Source organism: Cetorhinus maximus, chromosome 34 (genome assembly GCF_964194155.1).
Source record: "Cetorhinus maximus chromosome 34, sCetMax3.hap1.1, whole genome shotgun sequence".
NCBI lineage: Eukaryota > Metazoa > Chordata > Chondrichthyes > Lamniformes > Cetorhinidae > Cetorhinus > Cetorhinus maximus.
Window position 1 is genome coordinate 3,463,023 of NC_135912.1, and position 17,304 is coordinate 3,480,326.

The 17,304-nt window shown below is 49.0% G+C and overlaps 1 protein-coding gene across 1 annotated transcript in view; it reads left to right on the forward strand.

Annotated features, from left to right (window-relative positions):
- The first annotated feature begins 4,099 nt into the window (after window positions 1–4,099).
- Window positions 4,100–17,304, forward strand: part of LOC144671709 (calpain-5-like) — a 28,594-nt gene continuing 15,389 nt past the window's right edge. Inside the window, exons 1-3 of the mRNA XM_078533724.1 lie at window positions 4,100–4,213; window positions 12,398–12,596; window positions 14,258–14,389. Coding sequence (XP_078389850.1) covers window positions 12,432–12,596; window positions 14,258–14,389 — 297 coding nt within the window. The 5' untranslated portion in view covers window positions 4,100–4,213; window positions 12,398–12,431. The remainder of the gene's footprint in view (window positions 4,214–12,397; window positions 12,597–14,257; window positions 14,390–17,304) is intronic.

Consider the following 17,304-nt stretch of genomic DNA (forward strand, 5'->3'; position numbering starts at 1 on the left):
TTGGCCCTTTGGGCCTTCTCTGCCATTCAACACGCACGTGGCTGATCTGATTGTGGCCTGAACTCCCCTTTTCCTGCCTGCCTCCTCTTAACCTTTGACTCCTTTATTGCTGGAAAACCTGGGAGGGTGGAAAAAGAGCAAAAGGGGAAAGCCTGTGTTGGGGCGGAAGGCGGGAGCGATTAAATGACCAAAGGGAGTGGTAATGGGACACGTTGAGAAACGAAAGATGGGCCCAGAGGAGGTGTAAATGGCAGAGTGATGGATAGCTCCAGTCCAAAAGAAAAAAACGGGAACCTGTAAAAGAAAATCGAGATGGGGGCAGAGATTAAGGCCTGAAGTCGTTGAACTCGAAGAGCCCGGAAGGCTGTGGAGTTCAGACCCACTGGTGAATCTTCCGTGGCATTGCTCGTGGTTCGAGTGAAGAAATGCATTTGCTGGAGCAGCACCACCTCTGGAACCTGTAGGAATAGCGAGCACCCTTGTAATGTGGGTTTTGGTGATTTAAATTGACTGCTGTATTCACCAACAAAAATGCCTACATTTCAACTGCAAAAAAAAAAGAGGTACTTAGGCAGTGAAGGACTTTGGGACATTCTGAGGACATGAAAACGTGTATGCAAGTTTCTTAATTGTGCCCAAGTATTAAAACCGGTGGCCTCTAACTCCATCCTGCAAAGATGATAGCACATTTATTCCAGCCGCTCCAGTGAGAGAGAAATAAATCAGAATCTCCATGGCAACCGGGCAAGGGCTAAATGAGACTTTAATCCCTAAGCAAGCAGGCAATCGGCCGTTTTTCCTTGGAGCAGGTTCCTTAACAGTGAAATGCTCTCATCAACTGCAGTTAGTTTTATTCATTCATAACGATTGTTGAACTGGATGTTGTCTAACCACCTTGACTTCCTCAACCCAATGTGATTCTTTGAAGAATTGGGCTCCCCTCAAGACAACCTGATCTATTGTTCTGGTGCTCCATGTTGTCTATTCTGGACCAGCACTCAAATGGGTGTGTCTGTTTACTCTTGCTCAAGTCGTATAAATATTTAACTAGGTCAATAGTTGCATCACTCAGTATCAGGGAGTGCCCTGTACATTCATACCTTGGGAGACAGTGTAATGCCCATGGTTTGGGCTGAATCCAAAGGTAAATACCTTCTCCCCCTGATAGCTGTAAGGGTTCTGGTGTGCCTCACTCTCGCCTCAGAGCCTGTTAAACATAGAAACTAGGAGCAGGAGTAGGCCATTCGGCCCTTGGAGCCTGCTCCGCCATTCATTATGATCATGGCTGATCATCCAACTCAATAGCCTGCTCCCACTTTCTCCCCATATCCTTTGATCCCTTTCGCCCCAAGAGCTATATCTAACTCCTTCTTGAAAACATACAATGTTTTGGTCTCTGAAAATTAATGAATGCTGGAGCAATGGGCATATTTTGTTGTGGATCTGAAATTTGTTGTCCTGATAGAAGCCATAGGCTAGAGGTACAGGGATGTCACCAGCCTTGGGGAATGTTAAGAGTGGTGTCCTGCAGGGGTCTATTTCAGGATTTTGATGGTTTAAGGCCTCCCTAAATGATTTCTAACTAGAAATCTTACACCAGGCGAAAGACTCTGCTTCAAGTTGTGCTATGACTGAGGGTGCTCGATGCTGGGGGCTTGAAATGAAAGTAGAAAGATCTGCATTTCTGTAGCACCTTGCTTGACCTCCGACTCTCCCCAAGAGCTTTATAACCGCCAAAATTGTTTGTGGGAGTGTAATGGCCAGGAAGGGCGGCGCCCAATTTGTGCACAGCAAGATCCCACAAACAGCAATGATCTAAATGACTAGATCAACTGTTTTTGGCTTTGAGGAATGAATTTTGCCCAGGATATGGGGAGAGCTCCCCTGTTCTTTCCACCCTCTCTGGTGGATGTAGAAGATCCCGTCTGCTGGCTCTCGATTTGGCATCTACTCGGGGTTGGGGCGGGGGGGTGGCGAGTTTCTGCTTGGGGTCTTCACCTGACTGGTCAGGCCGATTCTTGACCCACAGATCTTTGGGTGCCCCCTAAGGTAGTGGCAACTGGAGTGCAGGATTTGCTTCCATCTCTGCTGCCGCTCTGCCTCACTATTAAAGCGTTGGGACTTGGAAGTGTGATGCAGCTCGATGGACAAGTTGTCACCATTCTGAACGATTGGTAGCAAGCTCCTCCCGGTCATTAATGTCAATGCTGCTGTGCTCCAAGGAGAGGTTGAGTGCGTCTTTCCCCTCCCTTGGAATGTTGGCCATTTGAGAGTTGAGAAAACAGGACATGGCTGGGGAGAAGCTTTTCGGCCATCTGGAAACAGTGTGCAGTCCGTTGAATTTGATCCCACCTCATTATTGAAAGAAGAGGGTCCCGGCCAATATTTATCCCTCATCTAACACCTGTACGAAAGTGATTGTGGACCTTTGGTGTATGTGCAAATTGGCTGATGAGCTTCCTATCTCCCAAAAGCACTTCATTCGCTGTGAGACATCTAGAGCTATCAAAATGAAAGTCCATTGAATCCCCCTTATTCCATTTTCCTTATTGCCCCAGCCTATCTTTCCAACAGCTCCTCAATCGTTCTGAGCTTGGAGCTTATTAACACAAGATTTTTGAGTATCTGAATCCTTTTATACCCCCTCTCCTGGCATAATATTCCTCAGTCAGTGTTTTCGATCAGGTCGAGTGAGATAGCCAACTTGAGGTGAGTGCCATTCAACTGTAGAGGGGGAGGATTTTTTTTTATTCACTGTATGTAGGCTTGGCTGGCAAGGTTGCTGTTTATTGCCCACCCATAATTATCTTTGAGAAGGTGGCGAGTTCCAAAGAAGAGACGTATTGGACTTGAAATGCTGAACTGATTTTCCTCCCTCCACAGATGAAGCCAGAGCTGCTGAGTTTTCCCAGTGGTTTCTGTTTCTATTTCAGAGCTCCAGCGTTGGCAGTATTTAGCCTTTACTATTATGGTTCTGGTGAGCTGCTGCCTTAAACATAACTGCCTTGTTCGGCCGTTTCAGAAGAAGTTAGAATTGGAATTAAATATAGGCCAAACCAGAGAAGGATGGCAGATTTCCTTCAAGAAAGAGCATTAGTGACAAAAATAAAAAATACCTGGAGAAACTCAGCAGGTCTGACAGCATCTGCCGAGAGGAATATAGTTAATGTTTCGAGTCCGAATGACTCTTCATCAGAACTAAAAAATATAGAAATGAGGTGGAATATAAGCTGGTTGAAGTGGGGGTGGGACAGGTAGAGCTGGATAGAGGGCCAGTGATAGGTGGAGGCGAAGAAGAGATTGCCAAAGATGTCATAGACAAAAGGACAAAGAGGTGTTGACGATGGTGATATTAGCTGAGGAATGTGCTCATGATGACATTAAGGGTAGAAAGCAGGATGAGCAAGATAGCCCTAGTGGGGGTGAGGTGGGGGGAAGGGATCGAAATAGGCTAAAAGGTAGAGATAAAACAATGGATGGAAATACATTTAAAAATAATGGAAATAGGTGGGAAGAGAAAAATCTATATAAATTATTGGAAAAAAGGGGAATCGGAAAGGGGGTGGGGATGGAGGAGAGAGTTCATGATCTGAAGTTGATGGACTCAATATTCAGTCCGGAAGGCTGTAAAGTGCCTAGTCGGAAGATGAGGTGCTGTTCCTCCAGTTCGCGTTGAGCTTCACTGGAACATTGCATCAGGCCAAGGACGGACATGTGGGCATGAGAGCAGGGTGGAGTGTTGAAATGGCAAGAGGCAGGGAGGTCTGAGTCATGCTTGCGGACAGACCGAAGGTCCAGATTCCTGGTGCGGGTGTCTGGGTTTTACTAACCCAGTAACGTAATCAGTACACTGCCTCACCCCTGTCACTGTACAAACAAACTCGTCCCACTTTGCAGTGCAGGATCCAAATCGCTCCTCCCCGATGAAATGGGAACGGTTGAAGCCGATTAGGCAACTTAAGTGAAGGTGCTTTTAAAGGGTTAATCATTGTTGCGTGTGTTTTGGATTGAACTCAACTGTTTGAAATAACCCAGGAAGTCACGGCCGATTGGCTTAGGAGGCAGCTTGGCTCCGTTTCATTCTAAGCGACACCTGTTTCACAAGCCGTAGGTCTTTCAGAGTGGTGGAGGATTGCACCAGAGAGGGAGAGCGACCGACTGCAGGCCACCGTCACCGGTTTGAGGCAGGGAGAGCTTGGGGTGTCCCTGACAGGTCAGTCTGTCAAAGTCCGCAGTAGTGCAGCCTAGATTTTAACCCACAACTCTTAATGTAAAGAAAATTCATTGAGGGAATTGCATTTGCAGAAGCGGCTGATAACTTAAAGTGAGTTAAACTTAGTTCACTGTTTATCTTGAGGAATTCATTTTTTGGAAATGCCCAGTTGAAGACTCCCCCACCCCTGTACGAATAATGCCCCATCTCTTCTAAACACTTTAAAATGTTTTTAAAGTGAGCGTTTTAAAAGGGAGTGTCAGAAAAGCTGCAGAGGGAGTGAGCATCAGCGGCGAGGGAGTTAATACCAGTAGTAAAACTGACAGCGATCTGGAGGTGAAATGATTCTGATATCGTTATCCCGGCTTTGGTTTGCACTAACCTGGTCATTCAGACAAATATGCTCTTGATTTAAACATGGTCAGAATGTGACACCTTGATTAATTTGCAGCCAGATTGCTGCAGTTTCTAGAGGTTCATGCCTACTGGGGCAGACAATCTGTTCAATTAATAAAACGCTGAGAGAGAGAGAGAGAGAGATTAACCCTCACACAAGATCATAAGAAATAGTAGCGGGAGTAGGCTATTCGGCCCCTCGAGCCTGCTCCGCCATTCGATAAGATCTTGGCTGATCTGATTGTGGCCTCAACACCAATTTCCCGCCTGTCCTCATAACCCTTGACTCCCTCCTTGATAAGAAAAAATCTAATGCAGCTTTGAATATGTTCAATGACCCAGCCTCCACTGCTCTTGGGGAAGAGAATTCCAAGGACTAACGATCCACTGAGAGAAGAAATTCCTCCTCATCTCCGTCTTAAATGTCTCCGTCATTACTTTGAAAATTTCCCCCCTTACTCCCCCACGAGGGGAAACATTCAGCATCCACCATGTCAAGCCCCCTCGGAATCTTAAATTTCAATAAGATTACCCCTCATTCTTCTAAACCCCAATGCTCAACCAGCTCAACATTTCTTCAGAAGATAATCCCTTCACCCCAGGAATCAGTTGAGTGGACCCTTCCCTGAACTTCTTCCAGTGAAAGTGTATCCCTCACTGTGTAAGGAGACCAGTGCTGTACACAGTATTCTAGGTGCAGTCTCATTCCTGTACAGTTGTAGCAAGACTGCCTATTTTTACACTCCACCCCCCCCACCCCCCCGCAATAATGGCTGACATTCCATTTCCCTTCCTCATCACTTGCTGTACTCTCTTGCTAACCTTTTGTGAATCGTGCGCAAGAACACTCAGATCCCTCGGTACTGCTGCATTCTGCAGTCCCTCTCCCATTGAAATAATATTCTGCTTCACTATTCTTCCCGCAAAACGCACAACCTCTCATTTCCCCACGTTATACTCCATTTGCCAAATTTTTGCCCACTCACTTAGAACCATAGAACACTACAGCACAGAAAAACAGGCCATTCAGCCCTTCTAGTCTGTGCCGAAATATTATTCCGCTAGTCCCATTGACCTGCGCCCAGTCCATAACCCTCCAGACCTCTCCCATCCATGTATCTATCCAATTTATTCTTAAAACTTAAAAGTGAGCCTGCATTTACCACGTCAGATGGTAGCTCGTTCCACACTCTCACCACTCTCTGAGTGAAGAAGTTCCCCCTAATGTTCCCCCTAAACCTTTCCCCGTTCACCCTAAAGCCATGTCCTCTCGTGTTTATCACTCCTAATCTAAGTGGAAAGAGCCTACTCGCATTTACTCTGTCTATACCCCTTAACCTATCCATCTCTCTTTGCAGTCTCTTTGAGTCCCCACCTGTCTTTGAACCATCAGTAAATTCGGCTACAATGCAGTCCATCCTTTCATCCAAGCCATTGATATAGATTGCAAATAGCTGAGGCCCCAGCGCTCCTCCCTAGAGCACTCTGCTTTTCCGTGGCACTGAGTTGTGGCTCAGTGGGTAGCCCTCCTGCCTCTGAGAAAGTTTGTGGGTTCAAGTCCCACGCAGAGGCTCGAGCGCCAGATCTGGGCTGACGCTCCCAGTGCAGCATTGCAGGAGTGCTGCACTGTCGGGAGGTGCCTGTCTTTCAGGTGAAACCTGCCTCTCCAGCGGATGTAAAAATTCCCGTCCTATTTCAAAATAGAGCTCCCCGGTGTCCTGGCCAATGTTTATCCCTCAAATCAACATGACTGAAACGGATTATTGCTTTGCTGTTTGCGGGATCTTGCTGTGCGCAAATTGCCTGAAGCCCTTCCTATGTTACGACAGTGACGAGACTTCAAAAAGTACCTCATTGACTGTAAAGTGCTTTGGGATGCCCCTGAGGCAATGGAAGGCGCTATAGAAATGCAAACCTTTCTTTATCAGCTCGTTCGAACACCCCCCAGGGAACTGAATGGGGAATAAACGTGTCAGATGTTTGTATCAGAATGTACAGGGGCGGCAGAACCTCTTGAGGTCCACCTGGATATGGCTGCAGCTGATTGAGGCACAATAGCATCCCTAGGGGAAGGTTCCCTCTGTCTCACTCACTCTGGGGTTGCTAAAGACAATCGCAGCCAACGTGTGATCAGTTAACCCAGGAAAGGCTTCCTGGAAATGGAGAATCATATACCATCTAGAAGGAGACCACCGTGCCTGTGTTGACACTTTGGTTGAACTCTCCAATTAATCCCAATTCCCTGGCTCTATTTTTTAGTTAGTTTACAGGATGCAGTCGTCGCTGGCTGGGCCCAGCATTTATTGCCCATCCCTAATTGCCCCTTGAGAAGGTGGTGGTGAGCTGCTGCCTTCTTGAACCGCTGCAGTCCCTGTGGTGTAGGTACACCCATAGTGCTGTTAGGGAGGGAGTTCCAGGATTTTGACCCAGCGACAGTGAAGGAACGGCCGATATATTTCCAAGTCAGGATGGAGAGCGGCTTGGAGAGAAACTTGCAGGTGGTGGTGTTCCCATCTATCTGCTGCCCTTGTCCTTCTAGGTGGTAGTGTTTGTGGGTTCAGAAGCTGCTGTCGAAGGAGCCTTGGTGAGTTGCTGCAGTGCATCTTGTAGATGGTACACACACTGCTGTCACTGTGCGTCGGTGGTGGAGGAAGTGAATGTTTGTGGATGGGGTACCAACCAAGTGGGCTGCTTTGTCCTGGATGGTGTTGAGCTTCTTGAGTGTTGTGGGAGCTGCACTCATCCAGGCAAGTGGGGAGTATTCCATCACACTCCTGACTTGTGCCTTGCAGATGGTGGACAGGCTTTGGGGAGTTAGGAGGTGAGTAACTCTCCACAGGATTCCCAGCCTCTGACCTGCTCTTGTAGCCACAGTATTTATATGGCTGGAGGATTCAGTTTCTGGTCAATGGTAACCCCAGGAGGTTGATCATGGGGATTCAGCGATGTTAGTGTCATTAAATGTCAAGGGGAGATGGTCAGATTCTCTCTCATTGATGTGGCCATCACCCGGCACTTGTGTAACAAGTGTTACTTGAATTTTCCCCACTTTTTCCCCTTTGAGTTCCTTTTGAAAGTTCCTATTGAATCTCCACCCACCACCCTTTCAGGCAGTGCTTTCCAGATCACAGCAATGTGTTGTCTCAATACTGTCAGGATATGGGATTTGGGAGAATGGGGAGAGGGGGGGCTGGTGGGAGATGCTGCCTATCCATGATGTTGCCATAATAACCATTCCGTTCCTCTCCCTAACCTGTTACGGAGATGCCAGAGAACTAACATCAAAGACTACTTTCAGGCTAATAGTCCATTCCCCTTGCAATGTGGTTCTCTCTCCTGCAGCCAGGAATGGGTTAATCCCCATAGGTAAATTTGGGCGTAGCTCCTGTTCTGCTTTGTCTGACACAGTAAGGTGTTTCTGGATGTCCTGACTAAAGGTTAGAGACTGCGAAAGGGATTCGGACACCCTGACACGCCCAATTGCCCTGCCCCCCTCCTCCCTGCTGTGGGGGAAGGGTTCAAGTTCTGGCGTTGGGTGGGGGTGTGGGAACCTGGGAGCGAGAAGGAAAGACAGGGAACCTTTCACTCAAAGGGGACTGGAGGTGTCCAGTAGATTATCAGAGGTGGGGATTGAAATAGCAACGGGGGGCCAGTTAGATTTTGGAGAGAATGGGGTTTGGACAGATGTGGTGGAGTGGGTGGGTGGGCTTGAAGGATATTGGGTGAGTAGGTGGGGTTGAGGGATATGGTGGGGTGTAGGGATTGGGGGGTGGGGTGTAGGGATTGCGGGGTACGGTGGGGTTGAACGATCTGGAGGGCTTGAGGGATTAAGGGTTATGGTGGGGTTGAGGGATATGGTGGGGTCGAGGGATATGGGGGAGTGGTCGAGGGATAATTCTGTTGGACCCATTAACCCTTTTCTGAAAACAATCATATGGGTTTGGTGGAGTGGGTGGGTGGGTTTGAAGGATATTGGGTGAGTAGGTGGGGTTGAGGGATATGGTGGGGTGTAGGGATTGGGGGGTATGGTGGGGTTGAAGGATCTGGAGGGCTTGAGGGATGTTGAGGGTTATGGTGGGGTTGAGGGATATGGTTGGGTTGGGGGAATTGAGGGATCTGGTGGTGTTGAGGGGTTTGGATGGATTGAGGGATCTGGTGGGGCCGAGGGATATGGTTGGGTTGGGGGATTTAGGGATCTGGTGGGGTTGAGGGGTGTGGATGGATTGAGGGATCTGGTGGGGTTGAGGGATGGATTGAGGGATCTGGTGGGATTGAGGGATCTTGTGGGGTTGAGGGGTATGGATGGATTGAGGGATCTGGTGGGGTTGAGGGATATGGTTGGGTTGGGGGATTGAGGAATCTGGTGGGGTCGAGAGGTGTGGATGGATTGAGGGATCTGGTGGGATTGAGGGATCTGGTGGGGTTGAGGGACGTTGAGGGTTATGGTGGGGTTGAGGGATATGGTTGGGTTGGGGGATTGAGGGATCTGGTGGGGTCGAGGGGTGTGGATCGATTGAGGGATCTGATGGGGTCGAGGGATATGGGGGGGTGTCGAGAGATAATTTTGTTGGACCTATTGACCCTTTTCTGAAAATAATCATATGGGTTTGGGTTAAAGCAAACCTGTGGGATGAGGTGGAAAGGAGTTTGGTTTTTAAAGACTCTGCTCTCATACCCACAGCTCACCAAACTGGTTCCAGTGTTGTTATAAGTGAGCGTACCCAACAACACGGTGACATTCCTATTATGTCCTGTTAGGAATCGCATTGGAACCATAGAACCATAGGAAAGTTACAGCACAGAAGGAGGTCATTCGGCCCCATCTCGCCCATGCCAGCCCGAGGACTCCCAGGTGCCCCTTTCGAATCCCACCTCCCTGCACCCGGCCCATTCTTGTGATAGTTTTTAGTTCAGGAACAAAGGGGCGAGGTTAGGCTCTCTTGCTGATGGTGACTGGCTTTGCAGAGCAGCTCGGGGAAGGGGAAATCAGCCAGACTTTTGACTGCTCATAGCCAACCAGCAGCCTCCGCTGAACACTGTCTGTGTGTTTGTATGTTTGTGTGTGTGTTGTGCACGTTCGTGTGTTTGCGTGTGTATGTATGTGTTTGTGTGTGCATTTTTGTTTGCGTGTGTATGTATGTGTTTCTTTGTGTGCATGTTTGTTTGCGTGTGTGTGTATGTGTTTCTGTGTGTGCATGTTTGTTTGCGTGTGTATGTATGTGTTTCTTTGTGTGCATGTGTGTTTGTTTGCGTGTGCGTGTTTGTTTGCGTGTATGTGTGTGTGCGTGTTTCTTTGTGTGTATGTATGTATGTGTGCGTGTTTATTTGTCGGTCTCCATCAGCCTTGGTTGTGAGAACTGACCGATTAAATACCGGCCTTTCCAGCAATACCGAATTCCGAGGATGGGCTTAACCAAAAAGTAGGCTGCTGTTCCTGTGGCCTCCTGGCTAGGATGATAAGTGGTTCGGCTATGATGCCCTCCTTCTGCAAATAGATACTCACTGTGTTGGCTCACACACACTGGTTGGAATTTTACAGCAGTGGGATTTTATGGTCCTGCTGAGACCAATGGAGTTTAGAACAGCTCACTGCATTTTACAGCCCCAACCCCGCCGTGATGGGCCTGTAACATTTCAGCCACTGTCTTGCGCATACACACACACACACACACACACACACACACAGACTCACACAGTCACACACACACACACACAGACTCACACAGTCTCTCACACACACACACACACACACAGACTCTCACAGTCTCACACACACTCACACACAGACTCTCAGTCACATACACGCACTCACACTCACGCACTCACGCACGCACACACACACACACACACACACATTCACACACATGCACACAAACTCACGCACACATTCACACACACACACCCACACACTCTCACAAATTCGGACACACACTCACACACACAAAAATTCAGACACACACACACACTCACACACAAATTCAGACACACACACTCACACACACACAAATTCAAACACACACACTCACACACACTCACACACTCCCACACACACACACTCACACACAAATTCAGACACACACACTCACACACACTCACTCACACAGACTCCCACTCTCACAGGCACATACTCTCACACTCACTTGCACATACACTCAAACATACTCTTTCTCACACACACGGGCACTCCCTCTCTCTCACACACACACAAATTCAGACACACACACACTCACACTCTGTCTCTCTCACACACAATCACACATAAAATCGGCACCCCCAGGAAAGAGCAGACCAAGTACGATAAAGGATCACTCTTACCTAATGTCGAGCAGCCTGTGGTCAGATCACCTGCTGGAGCCTGTTAAATGCCTCCAATGGAAATAGCATCGAGGCCCCCCCTCCAACACCCTGTAAATAGTGACGCACTCCCCAGGGACCCCCCCTGTAAATACTGATACACTCCATACGGACCCCCTGTAAATACTGACACACTCCCGGGGACCCCCTGTAAATACTGACACTCTCCCCGGGGACCCCCCTGTAAATACTGACACACTCCCAGGGACCCCCTGTAAATACTGACACACTCCCAGGGACCCCCTGTAAATACTGATACACTCCCAGGGACCCCCTGTAAATACTGACACACTCCCAGGGACCCACTGTAAATACTGACACACTCCCAGGGACCCCCTGTAAATACTGACACACTCCCAGGGACCCCCTGTAAATACTGACACACTCCCAGGGACCCCCTGTAAATACTGACACACTCCCCGGGGACCCCCCTGTAAATACTGACACACTCCCCGGGGACCCCCTGTAAATACTGACACACACTCCCCGGGGACCCCCTGTAAATACTGACACACACTCCCCGGGGACTCCCTGTAAATACTGACACACTCCCCGGGGACCCCCTGTAAATACTGACACACTCCCCGGGGAACCCCTGTAAATACTGACACACTCCCGGGGACCCCCTGTAAATACTGACACACTCCCAGGGACCCCCTGTAAATACTGACACACTCCCAGGGACCCCCTGTAAATACTGACACACTCCCAGGGACCCCCTGTAAATACTGACACACTCCCAGGGACCCCCTGTAAATACTGACACACTCCCCGGGGACTCCCTGTAAATACTGACACACTCCCTGGGGACCCCCTGTAAATACTGACACACTCCCCGGGGAACCCCTGTAAATACTGACACACTCCCGGGGACCCCCTGTAAATACTGACACACTCCCGGGGACCCCCCTGTAAATACTGACACACTCCCTGGGGGACCCCTGTAAATACTGACACACTCCCGGGGACCCACTGTAAATATTGACACACACTCCCCGGGGACCCCTTGTAAATACTGACACACTCCCTGGGGACCCCCTGTAAATACTGACACACTCCCGGGGACACCCCTGTAAATACTGACACACTCCCCGGAGACCCCCTGTAAATACTGACACTCCTCGGGGACCCCCTGTAAATACTGACACACACTCCCCGGGGAACCCCTGTAAATACTGACACACTCCCCGGGCACCCCCTGTAAATACTGACACACTCCCCGGGGACCCCCTGTAAATACTGACACACTCCCCGGGGAGCCCCTGTAAACACTGACACACTCCCCGGGGAAGCTCTGCAGACAGCGACATCCTCCTGGGGAACTCGGGGATCCTCCCGCTCCCTATCCCTCGTCTTCCTGGATGCAAATAAGATCGGGCGCAAACCGTACTGATGGTCAACAGCTGAGCTAATGTCTCTCACTGTGGTTCCCAGACATCCTCTGAAGGTGTGACTCTGCAGATACAATATGCCACACCGCGTGCAGCACTACAAGGGCCAGAATTACCGAGCGCTGAAGGGAGCCTGTCGGCGGGAGAAGATTCTGTTCGAGGACCCCCTCTTCCCGATCTCAAATGATTCCATCTATTACACCCGATCCCCTCCTGGGAACATCGAGTGGAAACGCCCGAGCGTAAGTCAGGAAGATCCAAGCAGTTTTGTTCTTTTATCCTGTCATCATGTATTGTAAACCAATGTGGGAACAGGAGGAGGCCATTCGGCCCCTCGAGCGTGTTCCATTAAATTATATCGCAGCCAATCTTAAAAAAAAAACTGTTGAGGCCGGGGAAGGGTGGGGGATCTAATTGAATGTCAGAACAGTCTTGAGGGGCTGAATGGCCTCCTCCTGTTCCTACATTAAATACACATTTAACCATTGCTGTATGACATCAATAATCTCTGTGGGTTTATTTTCTGTCCAGCACCTTCATTCCCTGTTGTTGTGAATTTTAGTGGCATTTTATACATCAACAATGAGTATAAAAAAGTTCCTAAATCGTTGGTAGCTGCAGCAAGTTCCTGCGTGAGGACATCTGAATGTAGTTATGAGCTACAGCCACCAGGTGGCAGTGTAACCTCACTGCAGTGCTCTCGCACCAGGAGCAATGCCACAGGTCCTTGAATATTGCTGAAAAGAGAGGTAAGTTGCCAAAGCTTTTCGTCCTGCACTCATCAGGACAAATGCAAGGAAGCCAAATTTCACACGGTTGCAACCATTTTATACTACAGGAGAAAAGGGCGCCGATTGCCAATTGCTGATTAAAAACGCCTGCTGTTAGATGTGATTCTGTAGACGGGCAGAACTTGCTGAACAATCCTGAGTGCGCTAATAGTTACACTAACAGCCAATTTGAGATGATCAGTTAAGCTTGTAACGTGGTCCATTTATGCTTGCTAGAAGCGACATACGTTTATACAGAGGTACCCGTACTCTGCAAACAAAAGGAATATGTTCAAGCCTTGCGCCTTTTTTGAATTACTTGGGAGCTGAGGGAGCCTGTGGTTCACTGTTGCTTTCTCCATAGCAACACCTAAACCAATTAAAGTCAACTTGCCAAGCAATCAGCACCCTTTCTCTCCTGTGGTATAAATTGTTGTGATGGTTTGAAATTTGGCATTCTTGTGTTTGTCCTGATGAGTGCAAGACAAAAACCTTTGACAACATGCCTGTCTTTTCATCAAGATTCACGTTCTGCGCGACTAAGCAACAGTTTGCCATAGGCTCTCTTTAAACGTTGACATGTATAAACTGAATGCATCCAAATAAGCCTCAAGAGTCATGATTTATGACTCTACAACTCTGAAAATAACTCATTAGGAACGTTGGATCTGTGTGACTCAGTGAGTCACACTCACCTCTGAGTCGGAAGGTCATGGGTTGAAGCCTCACTCCAGAGGCTTGAGCCCAAAAATCCAGGCCGACACTCCTATGTTAAACTGAGCTGCTCTCTTGGGTGGATGTGGAAGACCTGTTGGCCGCTATTTCAAAGAGGAGCAGGGGGAGTCCTTCCCAGAGCCCTGGGGCCAATATTTACCCCCTCAATCAACATCACGGGAACTGAAGATCTGGCCATTATCACATTGCTGTTCGTGGGAGCTTGCTGTGTGCAAATTGGCTGCTGTGTTTCCTACAATAAAACAGTGAGGATGGTCTCACTTCATTGGCTGTAAAGCACTTTGAGATGCGCTTAGGCTGCCATAGGAATGCAGGTTTTAAATTGTTGCCCCAACCCTGGTCTTCCCCCATTCCTCTCCCCGCCAACCCCGTGACCTTTATCTTTGTTCTTCCTGCAGGAACTGTGCACGGACCCACAGCTGTTTGTGGATGGGATCAGCTCCCGGGACCTCAACCAGGGGAGCCTGGGAAACTGCTGGTTCGTGGCCGCCTGCTCCTGCCTGGCGACAGAGCCCTCCCTTTGGAAAAAGGTCTGGCACTTTCCGTCTCCGGGTACAGACTGGCTGGTGTGGGGGGGATCTTACAGGTGTGTTGCTGTGTATCACATCATCCTGTTTGACAAGAGAGTATCTAATCCCTTCCTTTTGACATTTGATGGCATTACCATCACTGACCCCACCACTATCAACATCCTTTGGGGGGGGGAGGGGGGGTTACTATTGTCCAGAAACTGAACAGGAATGGTCAGAAAAAATTTTGTGGCTACAAGAGCAGGCCAGAGGGTGGGAATTCTACAGCGAGTAACTCACCTCCTGACTCCCCAAAGCCTGTCCACCATCTACAAGTCAGGAGTGTGATGTAATACTCTCCATTTGCCTGGATGAGTGCAGCTCCCACAACACTCAAGAAGCTCAACACCATCCAGGACAAAGCTTGATTGGCACCCCATCCACAAACATTCACTCCCTCCACCACTGACACACAGTAGCAGCAGTGTGTGTACCATCTACAAGATGCACTGCAGCAACTCACCAAGGCTCCTTAGGCAGCACCTTCCAAACGCGCAATCACTACCACCTAGAAGGACAAGGGCAGCAGACACATGGGGAACACCCACCACCTGCAAGTTCCCCTCCAAGTCACTCACCATCCCGACTTGAAAATATATTGGCCGTTCCTTCACTGTCGCTGGGTCAAAATCCTGGAACTCCCTCCCTAACAGCACGGTGGGTGCACCTACACCACATGGACTGCAGTGGCTCAAGAAGGCAGCAGCTCACCACCACCTTCTCAAGGGGCAACTAGGGATGGTCTAGCCGGCGACACGCTCGCACTGTGAACGAATAAAAAAAATGATTCCTGCAACTATATATTAAATATGAACACAGACAACCTCTCAGCTTCAGCCCCACCTTCCCCCCCCCCATTTGTGATACCTCAATAAATAAATATATATATATATATACATATATGGACAGGGCATCTCATCTAAAAACCATCCAATTTTCCAGTAGAGGTGTAGAATATTATTTCAAACCCAGGCTGATTTGAGGAGTTAACAAAACAAGCTGTGAAATTCCTCTGTCTAAAGCAGTGGAAACTCATCCAGATGGTCACTCTCGCCCTGAGAATTCTGTGCAGTGCACAACTTTTACAAATGATTCGCCTGTTTACTTCAGTCTGGGATCTTTATCCTCACGCATGGGTTTTTCATTGAGTTAGGAGATTCGTGGACCCCGGGGATTGGCTAGCATATTGCAGCATCCTTTCCTGTTTGGACCCAGGACGAGGTTTATATGGGTCCGATGGCTGGATCGAATCAGTTTTACTGGCTGCTAAGAGTTCTACGACACAGCACTGCACGTTTGACACCTGCAAACCTCTTCCCTGATCGCAGGCACGTCTCTCAAGAGTTTTAGGAAGACGTCACAAGACAGCTGGTGCTTGAAAATGGAGCACTGGAAAGAAAACTTAAAGGAGGGTTCATGGGGGACGGTGTAGAGGGAGCTTTACTCTGTATCTAACCCCGTGCTGTAGCTGTCCTGGGAGTGTTTGATGGGGACAGTGTAGAGGGAGCTTTACTCTGTATCTAACCCCGTGCTGTACCTGTCCTGGGAGTGTTTGATGGGGACAGTGTAGAGGGAGCTTTACTCTGTATCTAACCCCGTGCTGTACCTGCCCTGGGAGTGTTTGATGGGGACAGTGTAGAGGGAGCTTTACTCTGTATCTAACCCTGTGTTGTACCTGTCCGAGGAGTGTTTGATGGGGACGGTGTAGAGGGAGCTTTACTCTGTATCTAACCCCGTGCTGTACCTGCCCTGGGAGTGTTTGACGGGGACAGTGGAATGTAAATAGACAATCGGAGAGGAGGATCTTTATCCCCTCCATTTATTATCCCATTTCTTCAATGAGGATGGTAGTTTTGTAAAAGGCTGTTTTTAGCATGATCAGTGCTTTAATCCTATTTCTGAACTCTGCTCTTTATTAGTATCAGATATGCTGAATGCGTGTAGCCTGTCTGACAGCTTGAGGGCTGGAGGAAATTGGACTAGATTTTTAAAAATTTCGTCAGCGCTCCCCCAGCTCCCCACCCACCAGCCCCTTCCCATCCACCCACTCCGCAGCCATGTCCCCTCCTGGGGGAGATACCAGCCGGGAAAAACTCAGGTCCAATAAGGGGGAAGAAGAATCATAGAATATTTACAGCACAAAGGATGCCGTTCGGCCCATCGAGTCTGTACCCGCTCTCAAACTAGGGGACGTAGTTGCGGAATAAGGGGACACTCATTTAGAACTGAGATGCAAAGGAATTTCTTCTCTTAAAGGGTAACGAATATCTGGAATTCTCTACCCCAGAGAGTTGTGGAGGCTCGATCAGTGTAAGTATTTAAAGAGGAGGTGGATAGATTTTTGAAATATCGGGGCGGTCAGGGCTATGAGGAGCTGGTACGAAAGAGGAGTTGAGGTCTGGGGGAGATCAGCCATGACCTTATTGAATGGCCGGACAGGCTCGAGGGGCCGAATGGCCTCCTCCTGCCCCTGTTTCTTATGTTCTTATCTCTGCGAGAGCAGTTTAGCTGGTACTGTCCCTCCAACCTTCTGCCCGTGACACTGAACATTCTCCCTCTTCAGACAATAACCCAATTCCCTCTCGGACGCCTCGGTTGATCCCGCCTCCCCGACATTCCCAGGCGGCGCTTTCCCGATCCTAACCGCTTCGCTTGCGTGAAGAAGTTTCTCCTCCCGTCGCCTTTTGGATTTTTTTTGCCAATCGCCTCAAACCAGCGTCCCCCCCTCCCCCCCCACCCAGCTCCCGATTCTTTCATCACCGGGAACGGTTTCTCCCGATCTACCCTGTCCGGACCCCTCGGGATTTTTGGCTGCTGCGCGAAATTCCTCGCCCGCCTCCTCGAAACCCAGTCCAAGGTGGGAACTGGGGGATCTG